Here is a 13,611-nt window from a genome sequence, read left to right on the forward strand (position 1 = left end):
TGTTGCCTGTCTGCTTGTCTGTCTGTCTCTCTCTCTGTATGTCTGTCTTTCTGCAGCAACATTCTCATTCTGATGTAAATTCTCCCTCTCTCTCTCTATCTCTGTTTTCATTGACAGTCTCTCTCTCTCTATCTCTGTTTTCATTAACAGTCTCTCTCTCTCTCTCTCTCTCTCTCTGTTTTCATTAAGTCTCTCTCTCTCTATCTCTGTTTTCATTAACAGTCTCTCTCTCTCTCTCTCTATATCTCTGTTTTCATTTAGTCTCTCTCTCTCTGTTTTCATTAACAGTCTCTCTCTCTCTCTCTCTTTCGCTCTCTCTCTCTCTCTCTCTCTCTCTCTCTCTCTCTCTCTCTCTCTCTCTCTCTCTCTCTCTCTCTCTCTCTCTCTCTCTCTCTCTCTATATCTTTATTTTCATTAACAGTCTCTCTCTTTCTATATATCTTTGTTTTCATTAACAGTCTCTCTCTCGCTCTCGCTCTCTCTCTCTCTGTTTTCATTAAGTCTCTTTCTCTCTCTCTCTATGTCTGTTTTCATTAACAGTCTCTCTCTCTCTATATCTTTGTTTTCATTAACAGTCTCTCTCTCTCTCTCTCTCTCTCTCTTTCGCTCTCTCTCTCTCTCTCTCTCTCTCTCTCTCTCTCTCTCTCTCTCTCTCTCTCTCTCTCTCTCTCTCTCTCTCTCTCTCTATATATATCTTTGTTTTCATTATCAGTCTCTCTCTCGCTCTCGCTCTCTCTCTCTGTTTTCATTAAGTCTCTTTCTCTCTCTCTCTATCTCTGTTTTCATTAACAGTCTCTCTCTCTCTCTCTCTCTCTTTCGCTCTCTCTCTCTCTCTCTCTCTCTCTCTCTCTATATATCTTTGTTTTCATTATCAGTCTCTCTCTCGCTCTCTCTCTCTGTTTTCATTAAGTCTCTTTCTCTCTCTCTCTATCTCTGTTTTCATTAACAGTCTCTCTCTCTCTATATCTTTGTTTTCATTAACAGTCTCTCTCTCTCTCTCTCTTTCGCTCTCTCTCTCTCTCTCTCTCTCTCTCTCTCTCTCTCTCTCTCTCTCTCTCTCTCTCTATATATATCTTTGTTTTCATTATCAGTCTCTCTCTCGCTCTCGCTCTCTCTCTCTGTTTTCATTAAGTCTCTTTCTCTCTCTCTCTATCTCTGTTGTCATTAACAGTCTCTCTTTCTTTAATTAGAACAGTTTCTCTTTCTCAATTTCCTCTAATTGTCTCTCTCTCTCCATGGTTAGAAGAGTCGGGCCTGTTTCTTCATTTCATTCCTCTTCCAGAGAGCCAGCCGGTCAAACTCTGCCATGGCCATCCCAAACACCTGTAGGAACTCCTCGGGACTCAGATGACGCTGGAAGACAGAGAAACACGGGGAGACACTGTAGTATGGCTCATGTAGACTATGTGGATAATGTCTGGAATAGTGACCTTTAACTTTTCGTAAGGATAGGAGGCAGCATTGAACAGATTATTTAATGGAAAATCAAACACCAAACTAAGCCAGATCTTAACCTCACCTCTAGTCTGGCTCTGTCTACATCTTTAGGCACTCTGTGTCGCCCCCTGGTGGTCACGATTAGCACTTCATACGGGTAAACCTGCAACAGACAGGTCAGATAGAGTTAGAAGATATATGTAGTCAACAGGGTTGGGGTCAAATCAGGAAGTACACTTAAATTCCAATTCATATTCTGATAATACTTTGAATTTCATGGTACTTCCTGAATTGATTAAAGTGAAATGGAATTGACCCCAAACCACGTGAGATGAAAAGCTTCAGCAGATGTCTCAGTCATAAAACAGCTGTTTCCTTTGCAATCACAGCGTAGAACCCATTGTATGGAACATAGCAGAGGTGTTCTATAGAATGAGATGATTTTTGGCGGCCCTTCCATTTACTCTCTCTCAGCAAGTCTCTCTTAACCTCTTTTCATACGGACTGGAAGCAGAATTTGGAATTTGTGACACAAAGTTTATCGAAAGGTCAGGATGGGCTGAGAGAAATGTCCAGTGACCTCTTGACCTGGAAGCTCTTTGTTATGTCAGTACATGTCCTGTTAGAATTCTTTAAGAATGCATTTACCTTCCTCTCTCCCTTGAAGAAAATTCCTAATCTGACATAGCTGGGTGAAAGCAATTTCTTAAAGTTATAAATTTGTGTTAGATCAGTGATTACTTCAAGGAAAGGAGGAGGGAAGGGTGTGTTTTTAAAGTATTCAAACAGGGCCCTGGTCCTGACTGTGGAAGCTGCCCTGTGACCTACAGTATGACCCTTTGACTAGGGCAGACCAGGGCAGGATGCCATAACTCTACTGCTGCTTCCTCTGGTAGGGTCATTGGGCCAGGAGTGAGAGAGAGCAGCTATACTGGCCTATAGTGTCCTATTGCCTTTGTATGAACAAACCCCAGTCTTTGTGATCCAGTAGGAATGGAATTCTCCCCACCAGTGGTTCCTCACACACCACTTAGAGAACAGTCTTACATCCTTCTGATTATTGAAGCCGACTGCTTGACAGTCCACTCCACATTACAATCAACTTTCAGACCCTTACCTTGTATTCTGTAGGAGAGAAAAATAGGAAAAATACCTGATTACAATCATGCAATAAGGAAATCCCACAATGTTATAAATGTATTGAGACCTGAACCCAGGGAGGTTATACAGCACTCCTACCTCTGGTTCCCCAGTTGACATCACTGCTGCTGTCATACTGCTGGTAGTAGTCTGGGGCTGCACTCTGGGGCTGCAGGGATACACACAGAGACCTGTTAGTGATGCTACAGCTGTGTTTGTCAAGTAAGCTTCCATGACAACTAGGAGGTAAGCTTGAATTACAGCCTTCAACTGTATGTAAATCATTTTTGGTTGCTGTCTCCAAGAAATAGGTCTCTCTGTCGAAAGATACTTTAATCTCAATATATTTGACCATAACTGTATAAATAAAGAATAGTATAGTGTTGATGGTCACCCTGTTGACACCGTTCCGCCTGTATCCTGGTAGAGAGGCTGACTTGTACGAATCTAGAAAACAGGATGCTGTCAGAAGTTGTCATAATTGCTTTACAGTTGGGGGTCATATATACATGTCAAAATATCAGAGCAGGTCAGGAAAGAGATGCACGACCACCTGAATGTGCCTTCATGTCTCTCTCATCAATGTACAGTAGAGGGCGATGTTTACAAACATATGGATTTCATGTATGTAATGCTGTTTTACTGTTGTACTCACCATTGTCTAGGCTGTAATTGGATCGAGGAGCTGAAAGAGAAAGGAGAAAAAACAGGATTACTGAAAGAGCGAGAGAGAGAGAGACAGAGAGAGAACGAGAGAACAAGGCAATCAAACAAGCTAAGCGTCAGTATAGAGACAAAGTAGAGTCGCAATTCAACCGCTCAGACACGAGAGGTATGTGGCAGGGTCTACAGTCAATCACGGACTACAAAAAGAAAACCAGCCCCGTCGCGGACCACGATGTCCTGCTCCCAGACAAACTAAACAACTTCTTTGCTCGCTTTGAGGACAATACAGTGCCACTGACACAGCCCGCTACCAAAACCTGCGGGCTCTCCTTCAGCCAACATGAGTAAAGCATTTAAACGTGTTCGCAAGGCTGCCGGCCCAGACGGCCTCAGAGCATGCGCAGACCAGCTGGCTGGTGTGTTTACGGACATATTCAATCAATCCTTATCCCAGTCTGCTGTTCCCACATGCTTCAAGAGGGCCAGCATTGTTCCAGTTCCCATGAAAGCGAAGGTAACTGAGCTAAAGGACTATCACCCCATAGCACTCACTTCTGTCATCATGGAGTGCTTTGAGAGACTAGTCAAGGACCATATCACATCCACCCTACCTGACACCCTAGACCCACTCCAATTTGCTTACCACCCCAATAGGTCCACAGACGACGCAATCGCAATCACACTGCACATTGCCCCATCCCATCTGGACAAGAGGATTACCTATGTAAGAATGCTGTTCATCGACTACAGCTCAGCATTTAACACCATAGTACCCTCCAAACTCTTCATTAAGCTCGAGACCCTGGGTCTCGACCCCGCCCTGTGCAACTGGGTCCTGGACTACCTGACGAGCCGCCCCCAGGTGGTGAGGGTAGGTAACAACATCTCCACCCCGCTGATCCTCAACACTGGGGCCCCACAAGGGTGCGCTCTCAGCCCTCTCCTGTACTCCCTGTTCACCCATGACTGCGTGGCCATGCACGCCTCCAACTCAATCATCAAGTTTGCAGACGACACTACAGTGGTAGGCCTGATTACCAACAACGATGAGACGGCCTAAAGGGAGGAGGTGAGGGACCTCGGAGTGTGGTGTCAGGAAAACAACCTCACACTCAACGTCAACAAAACAAAGGAGATGATCGTGGACTTCAGGAAACAGCAGAGGGTGCACCCCCCTATCCACATCGACGGGACAGTAGTGGAGAAGGTGGAAAGTTTTAAGTTCCTTGGCGTATACATCACGGACAAACTGAAATGGTCCACCCACACAGACAGCGTTGTGAAGAAGGCGCGGCAGCACCTCTTCAACCTCAGGAGGCTGAAGAAATTCGCTTGTCACCAAAAACACTCACACACTTCTACAGATGCACAATCGAGAGCATCCTGTCGGGCTGTATCACCGCCTGGTACGGCAACTGCTCCGCCCACAACCGTAAGGCTCTCCAGAGGGTAGTGAGGTCTGCACAACGCATCACCGGGGGCAAACTACCTGCCCTCCAGGACACCTACACCACCCGATGTCACAGGAAGGCCAAAAAGATCATCAAGGACAACAACCACCCGAGCCACTGCCTGTTCACCCCGACATCATCCAGAAGGCGAGGTCAGTACAGGTGCATCAAAGCTGGGACTGAGAGACTGAAAAACAGCTTTTATCTCAAGGCCATCAGACTGTTAAACAGCCATCACTAACATTGAGTGGCTGCTGCCAACATACTGACTCAATCTCTACCCACTTTATAATTAAAAATTGTATGTAATAAATGTATCACTAGTCACTTTAAACTATGCCACTTTATATAATGTTTACATACCCTACACTACTCATCTCAAATGTATATACTGTACTCTATACCATCTACTGCATCTTGACTATGCCGTTCAGCCATATATATTTGTATGTACATATCCTTAGTCATTCCTTTACACTTGTGTGTATAAGGTAGTTGTTGTGAAATTGTTAGATTACTTGTTAGATATTACTGCATGGTCGGAACTAGAAGCACAAGCATTTCGCTACACTCGCATTAACATCTGCTAACCATGTGTATGTGACAAATACAATTTGATTTGATTTGAAGATAAAGAGAGACAGAGAGAGATAGAGAGAGAGAAAGAGACATAGAGAGAGAGTCCAAAGAGAGAGAAAGAGACAGAGAGAGAGTCCAGAGAGAGAGGCGAGAGAGAGACAGAGACAGAGACAGCGAGAAAGAGAGAGAGAGAGAGAATGAGAGAGAGAGAATGAGAGAGAGAGAGAGAGAATGAGAGAGAGAGAGAGAGAGAGAGAGAGAGAGAGAGAGAGAGAGAGAGAGAGAGAGAGAGAGAGAGAGAGAGAGAGAGAGAGAGAGAGAGAGAGAGAGAGAGAGAGAGAGAGAGAGAGAGAGAGAGAGAGAGAGAGAGAGAGAGAGAGAGAGAGAGAGAGAGAGAGAGAGAGAGAGAGAGAGAGAGAACCTCCTAAGAAATTTGACAAAGGCCTTCATTCAGCTAGAGAAGAGTTTCACCACAGAGTTTCTAAACCCAGAGGCACAACATTGTGATACTTCCGGGGAAACGCTTGCAAAACAGACCAGGCCAGGGTTAGTTGATAACTTTCTATGAATCTAAAGGTACAACCTAGATTGGAGCCAATGTCTTAAGTAGTTGAACATGTTATTACTCCAACCTCGTTTCAATCCCACTGCAGTGTTTGTGGTCTGTGCCCATCCCATCCGAGTCCCCTTCCTTCTGAGCTGATTTAATGAGACAGAAGAATGAGAAGCATGTCACCTCTTACTACTCAGAAATAAACCACAATATGGGACGCCAGCTGAGAGGGTTCAGGAGATTAGAGATAGATATAGCGTGAGAGAGCGAGAGCGAAAGAGAGAGAGAGAGAGAGAGAGAAAGAAAGAAAGAAAGAAAGAGAGAGAGAGAGAGAGAGGAGGAAAGAGAGAGAGAGAGAGAGGGAGAGAGAACAATTATTATGAAGTGAGCTAAGGGCATAGACTCTCCGTCTAAACATGCATTATAGTCACCACAATCTGACTAGGGGGAAAAAAATACAGTTTCAGAGGCAAAGTCAAATGGTTGACGTACCCAGAGAGACCAGCTCACCGGTTTCTCTCCATCTTGTTGAACGCTGTCGAAACCTTAACTAAAGACCTCGGTTTAAAAGCTGACAGTGTTTTTATACACTTTTATTTATTTTGGATCCTGCGGCTCTGTTGGGCTAAATAGCTGTGAGCGTTGCTATCTGCCCCGGGATCTCTCCAGATTCCGTATAGGGGGAGAGACGTAAAAGCCCAGGTAGCCTAGCTGGCTCGGCAGTCTCAAATGGAGGCCGCTATCGAACGTTTCCAGCGTTGCAGGAGCTGTGTTGACTTTGCTTTGTTCCCGGGACAATGTGGACCACGCTGACTTTCAATGTAGCAACTGCTTGCTTGCGGAGTACTACAGGAGCGAAGTAGCTACTCTTAGCAAGCAAGTAGCAAACCTACATCAGCTACTGTGGAACCCACACCCACCTACTTTTTATTTTTCTTCCACCCCAGTAGCCGGACGCCACTCTGATCTGGTGGAAGTTTCACCACCATGGCGGCTCTCCACATCCTAGTCCCTGAAGGGGTCTCCTCCTTCCCTGGAGAACGGAGCTGTTCTCGACCCAACAAACCAGCCATGGAGGTACGTCACTCGCCGTGGAAGTCGAAGAAAGTGTCCTCTGGCAATGGGGTCTCTTTGGAGATGTTGAGCCCGGACCTGACACAGACCAGAAACAGCTTTGCCGCCCTGGATCCAGAGGTTCCGGCGCCTTCGTACTTGGTGCCTTCCCAATCAAGATCGGATCTGGAGGTACCTGTGTCTTGGTCCTCGGTTCTATCTCCCTCTCCGGTGGCTTCTACCTCGGGTTCAGATCCTTGGAGCTCCCAGCCTCACCAGTCCGTGAGGCTGCCTGAGAGACCGGCCCATTCAACAACGTCGGCAGATCTATGGTGAGAAACATCTTGGTCCCCAAGGCAAAAACCCTGTGCTTGTCACGCCCTGATCTGTTTCACCTGTCTTTGTGATTGTCTCCACCCACCTCCAGGTGTGACGTGTTTTCCTCATTAGTCCCTGGGTACTTATTCCTGTGTTCACTGCTTGTCTGTTGCCAGTTCGTCTTGATTGTCAAGTCAACCAGCGTGTTTTTCCCATTCTCCTGCTTTTTTCTTCTCTCTGTTTTACTAGTCTCCCGGTTGTGACCCTTGCCCGTCTGGACTCTGAACCCGCCTGCCTGACCATTCTGCCTGCCCTGACCTCGAGCCTGCCTGTACCTTCTGGAATTTGACCTGGTTTTGATATTTTGCCTGTCCATGACCATTTTCTTGCCTACGCCTTGGAATATAATAAATATCAGAGACTAACCATCTGCCTCCCGTGTCTGCATGTGGATCTCGCCTTGTGCCCTTATAGTGCTACCCAGGAGCACGAGTACAGGACATCACAAGGCTGCGTACGACTGTTCTACCCAGGAGCATGAGTACAGGACATCACAAGGCTGCTTCCTACTGTTCTACCACAGATGCCGGGAGCTGACACTGTCGTAGTCCATGTGGGGTCAAACGACATCAGGAGGGCTAGCTCGGAACATTTGACAATGGATTTTAAAGAACAGATTTTAGCATTATAAGACTCCAAAAAATTGCCAATAATTTCAGGTCGAGTACCAGCGTTGATCCGCGGGTGTGAAAGATTCAGCAAACTGCTGGCATTACACATCTGGTTAAAAGACTACTGTAGCTCTGCTGGAGTCACTTTTATTGATAACTTTGACACCTTCTGGAAACAGAAGATACTCTACAGGAATGACGGACTCCATCCAAATCATCTTGGCTCCTGGACTCTATTCACGCATTTCAAGGCTGTGTTGAAACAATGACTGGTAAATGATCCAAGACCAGCTCAGTTAATCCCTACCATTGTGACAATGAGTCATCATAATGCTGCATCAAATGTACATAATCTTAGGGGCATTGGCAAACGCAATGTAAGTAATTTAATTTATGTACCCCTAATTCCCCCGAATACATCTGTTTATTCTACAGCTATTGTAAGCAGTAATCATGAGCCTATAAAACAGAGTTACACTGTTAGCACTGAGGCGGTGTGCAATAGTAGAAAGACTCCAATGTAAATAACATGAGTAAGTCTACCTCTGAAAGCTTCCCAGTAAAGCATTAAAAACAATCAATCAACCCAGAAAAGTGCTAAAAACCGCCCATATTAACATATGTAACCTAAGAAACAATGTCCATGAAGTCAATAACTTGCTTGTAACAGATGACATTCATATTCTATCTCTGAAACTCACTTAGATAATACCTCTGATGATACAGTGGTAGCAATACATGGTTCTTACATCTACTGAAAAGATAGAAATGACAACGGAGGCGCTTTTGCGGTCTATATTCAGAACCACATACCTGTAAATATTAGAGACGATCTAATGTTAAATACTGTTGAAGTAATATGGCTACAGGTTCATCTGCCTCACCTAAAGCCCATTCTGGTGGGAAGCTGCTACAGACCACCAAGTGCTAACAGTCAGTATCTGGATAATATGTGTGAAATGCTTGATAATGTATGTGATATCATCAGAGAAGTATATTTTCTGGGTGAACATTGACTGACTATCATCAAGCTGCCCACTCAGGAAAAAACGTCAAACTGTAACCAGTGCCTTAAACCTGGATCAGGTTGTCAGTCAACCTACCAGGGTAGTTACAAACAGCACAGGAATTAAATCATCAACATGTATTGATCACATCTTTACTAATGCTGCAGATATTTGCTTTAAAGCAGTATCCAAATCCATAGGATGTAGTGATCACAGTATAAAAGCCATATCTAGGAGAACCAAAGTTCCAAAGGCTGGGCCTAATATAGTGTATAAGAGGTCATACAATACGTTTTGTAATGATTCATATGTTGATGTAAAGAATATTTGCTGGTCTGTGGAGGGTAATGAGGAGCAACCAAACGCTGCACTTCACGCATTTATGAAACTACTTATTCCAGTTATTAATAAGCATGCACACATTAAGAAAATGACTGTAAAAACGGTTAAATCCCCTTGGATTGCTTGTATGGTTTGTATGGTTGAGAGGGATGAGGCAAAAGCTATGGCAATTAAGTCTGGCAGCCCAACTAACGCTGAGACTACTCATCCAAGTATATCGGACCAAATTATGAAAGACAATAATTGTACTTTTGAATTCCGTAAAGTCATTGTGGAAGAGGTTAACACATTATTGTTGTCTATCAACAATGACAAGCCACCGGGGTCTGACAATCTGGATGGAAAATTACTGAGGATAATAGCAGACGATATTGCCACCCCTATTTGCCACATCTTCAATTTAAGTCTACTAGAGAGCGTGTGCCCTCAGGCCTGGAGGGAAGCTAAAATCATTCCGCTATCTAAGAATAGTAAAGCCCCCTTTACTGGCTCAAATAGCCGACCAATCAGCCTGTTACTAACCCTTAGTAAACATCTGTAAAAAATGGTGTTTGACCAGATTCAATGCTATTTCACAGTAAACAAATGTCAGCATGCTTATAGGGAAGGACACTCAAAAAGCACAGCACTTAAACAAATGACTGATGATTGGCTGAGAGAAATTGATGATAAAATGATTGTGGGAGCTGTTTTTTCAGACTTCTGTGCAGCTTTTGATATTATCGATCATAGTCTGCTGCAGGAAAAACATGTGTGTTATGGCTTTACACCCCCTGCTATAATGTGGATAAAGAATCACCTGTCTAACAGAAAACAGAGCCTGTTCTTTAATGGAAGCCTCTCAAATATAATCCAGTTAGAATCAGAAATTCCCCAGCGTAGCTGTTTAGGCCCCTTGCTTTTTTCAATTTTTACTAACGACATACCACTGACTTTGAGTAAAGCCAGAGTGTCTATGTATGAGGATGACTCAACACTATACACGTCAGCTACTACAGCGACTGAAATGACCGCAACACTCAACAAAGAGCTGCAGTTAGTTTCAGAGTGGGTGGCAAGGAATAAGTTAGCCCTAAATATTTCTAAAACTAAAAGCATTGTATTTGGAACAAAACACTCACTAAACCCTAAACCTCAACTAAATCTTGTAATAAATAATGTGGAAATTGAGCAAGTTGAGATGACTAAACTGCTTAGAGTAACCCTGCATTGTAAACTGTCATGGTCAAAACATATTGATGCAGTAGTAGCTAAGATGGGGAGAAGTCTGTCCATAATAAAGCGCTGCTCTGCCTTCTTAACAACACTATCAACAAGGCAGGTCCTACAGGCCCTAGATATGTCGCAACTTGACTACTGTTCAGTCGTGTGGTCAGGTGTCACAAAAAAGGACTTAGGAAAATTGCAATTGGCTCAGAACAGGGCAGCACAGCTGGCCCTTGGATGTACACAGAGAGCTAATATTAATAATATGCATGTCAATCTCTCCTGGCTGAAAGTGGAGAAGAGATTGACTTCATCACTACTTTTATTTATGAGAGGTATTGACATGCTGAATACACCGTGCTGTCTGTCTAAACTACTGGCACACAGCTCAGACACCCATGTATACCCCACAAGACATGCCACAAGAGGTCTCTTCACAGTCCCCAAGTCCAGAACAGACTATGGGAGGCACACAGTACTACATAGAGCCATGACTACATGGAACTCTATTTCACATCAAGTAACTGACACAAGCAGTAAAATTAGATTGAAAGAACAGATAAAAAACACCTTATGGAACAGCGGGGACTGTGAAGCAACACAAACATTGGCACACACACACACACACACACACCCACACACACACACACACACACACACACACACACACACACACACACACACACACACACACACACACACACACACACACACACACACACACACACACACACACACACACACACACACACACACACACACACACACAAACACAAACACATAGTGTGTAGTGAAATTATTGTAATGTTTTTAAAATTGTATAAACTGCCTTAATTTTGCTGGACCCCAGGAAGAGTAGCTGCTGCTTTGACAGCAGCTAATGGGGATCCATAATAAATACAAATACAAATAACCTCAGGCCTTCCAGCTACCTTGACCTCCTTCCTCCCAATCACTCATTCCTCCACCCCTACATCCATCTCTCCATCCCTCTATCTTCCCAACCCCCTGCATTTATGATTGGCAGTAGATATTGAAGCTCATAAAGGATCTGGGTTGACACACACACGCGCACACACACTCGCACACACACAGACATACAGCCATTAACAGTATTGTTGTAGCCGGTGCTGTTGTAGCTGGCAGTGGTGAGAGTCTCCTTGCTGCCGCTGCGGGAGTTCCGAGTGCTGCCCCAAGGGTCGTTGTCATAGCAACCAGATCTAGCTTTCATCTCCTCCTTTAGGATCATCCTCCCTATACCACTCTGGATCTGAGAGAGAGAGAGACAGAGAGAGAGTCGAGAGAGAGACAGAGACAGCAAGAGACAGAGAGAGAGAGAGAAAGTAGGGGTAGAGAGAGGGGGATGGGGGGAGAGGTAGGGGGAGAGGGGAGATGGAGAGAGAGAAAGTTTAAGAGAATAACTAAAAAACATTATCCCACAAATCTCCCACAAATTTGTAGGCAGAGTAAATATGGAATAATGAGAGAAGGGGAGAAAGAGGAGGTGGGGGAGAGGGAGAGAGGGGGAGAGAGAGTCTCACTCTTTGAAGACTGCTGTGACTCCAGCTCTCTTCATCTCCTCCTGTAGAGTACCTTCTTCTAGGAGCACAGAGAACTGGGGAAAGAGAGAGAGAGAGAGAGAGAGAGAGAGAGAGAGAGAGAGAGAGAGAGAGAGAGAGAGAGAGAGAGAGAGAGAGAGAGAGAGAGAGAGAGAGAGAGAGAGAGAGAGAGAGAGAGAGAGAGAGAGAGAGAGAGAGAGAGAGAGAGAGAGAGAGAGAGAGAGAGAGAGAGAGAGAGAGGGGAAGACAGAGAGAAAGAGAGAGAAACAATGAAAGAGAGAGAGATTGAGAGAGATCCTTAGGAATGGCTTACTCTTTGAAGACTGAGATATAGTAACCGATGGTAACGTAAAAACAACTGTTAGTAGTATGGTTAGAAATGTCATTGGTATTCACTGCAATGTTGTAGTTCCCAAGGTACGTCAATCCTGATTATTAGTTCAGCGCAAGACCACCCACCACGCCTCTCCCGTCAAATTCAGAACCAAGGGCAGGACTGAAGATGAGAGATTCCTTTTCACATGGCTAGCAGCTAGGTTGTAGGGTATAACCTTTAGGGGATCTGGGATAGGGGTAGGAGTCAGACTCTGACTGTGTGTAGGGTTCTGGAGAGTAGGGTGTAGGTTGTAGGGTATAACCTTTAGGGGATCTGGGATAGGGGTAGGAGTCAGACTGACTGTGTGTAGGGTTCTGGAGAGTAGGGTGTATGGTGTAGGTTGTAGGGTATAACCTTTAGGGGAAATGGAATAGGGGTAGGAGTCAGACTGACTGTGTGTAGGGTTCTGGAGAGTAGGGTGTATGGTGTAGGTTGTAGGGTATAACCTTTAGGGGATCTGGGATAGGGGTAGGAGTCAGACTGACTGTGTGTAGGGTTCTGGAGAGTAGGGTGTATGGTGTAGGTTGTAGGGTATAACCTTTAGGGGATCTGGGATAGGGGTAGGAGTCAGACTGACTGTGTGTAGGGTTCTGGAGAGTAGGGTGTATGGTGTAGGTTGTAGGGTATAACCTTTAGGGGATCTGGGATAGGGGTAGGAGTCAGACTGACTGTGTGTAGGGTTCTGGAGAGTAGGGTGTATGGTGTAGGTTGTAGGGTATAACCTTTAGGGGATCTGGGATAGGGGTAGGAGTCAGACTGACTGTGTGTAGGGTTCTGGAGAGTAGGGTGTAGGGTGTAGGGTGTAGGTTGTAGTGTATACCTTTAGGGGATCTGGGATAGGGGTAGGAGTCAGACTCTGACTGTGTGTAGGGTTCTGGAGAGTAGGGTGTAGGGTGTAGGTTGTAGGGTATACCTTTAGGGGATCTGGGATAGGGGTAGGAGTCAGACTCTGACTGTGTGTAGGGTTCTGGAGAGTAGGGTGTAGGGTGTAGAATGTAGGTTGTAGTGTATACCTTTAGGGGATCTGGGATAGGGGTAGGAGTCAGACTCTGACTGTGTGTAGGGTTCTGGAGAGTAGGGTGTAGGGTGTAGGTTGTAGGGTATACCTTTAGGGGATCTGGGATAGGGGTAGGAGTCAGACTCTGACTGTGTGTAGGGTTCTGGAGAGTAGGGTGTAGGGTGTAGGGTGTAGGGTATACCTTTAGGGGATCTGGGATAGGGGTAGGAGTCAGACTCTGACTGTGTGTAGGGTT

General features: G+C 45.0%; 1 protein-coding gene across 1 annotated transcript in view; it reads right to left on the bottom strand.

The window, feature by feature from the left end:
- Nucleotides 1-314: 314 nt before the first annotated feature.
- LOC139581652 (actin-binding LIM protein 3-like) overlaps nucleotides 315-13,611 on the bottom strand; it is a 94,368-nt gene continuing 81,071 nt past the window's right edge. Inside the window, exons 16-23 of the mRNA XM_071411637.1 lie at nucleotides 11,965-12,038; nucleotides 11,525-11,693; nucleotides 3,233-3,262; nucleotides 2,972-3,024; nucleotides 2,677-2,746; nucleotides 2,555-2,562; nucleotides 1,520-1,600; nucleotides 315-1,353 (exon numbers count right to left, since the gene is read on the bottom strand). Coding sequence (XP_071267738.1) covers nucleotides 1,240-1,353; nucleotides 1,520-1,600; nucleotides 2,555-2,562; nucleotides 2,677-2,746; nucleotides 2,972-3,024; nucleotides 3,233-3,262; nucleotides 11,525-11,693; nucleotides 11,965-12,038 — 599 coding nt within the window. The 3' untranslated portion in view covers nucleotides 315-1,239. The remainder of the gene's footprint in view (nucleotides 1,354-1,519; nucleotides 1,601-2,554; nucleotides 2,563-2,676; nucleotides 2,747-2,971; nucleotides 3,025-3,232; nucleotides 3,263-11,524; nucleotides 11,694-11,964; nucleotides 12,039-13,611) is intronic.

The sequence above is a fragment of the Salvelinus alpinus genome, chromosome 7, assembly GCF_045679555.1.
Source record: "Salvelinus alpinus chromosome 7, SLU_Salpinus.1, whole genome shotgun sequence".
Lineage (NCBI taxonomy): Eukaryota > Metazoa > Chordata > Actinopteri > Salmoniformes > Salmonidae > Salvelinus > Salvelinus alpinus.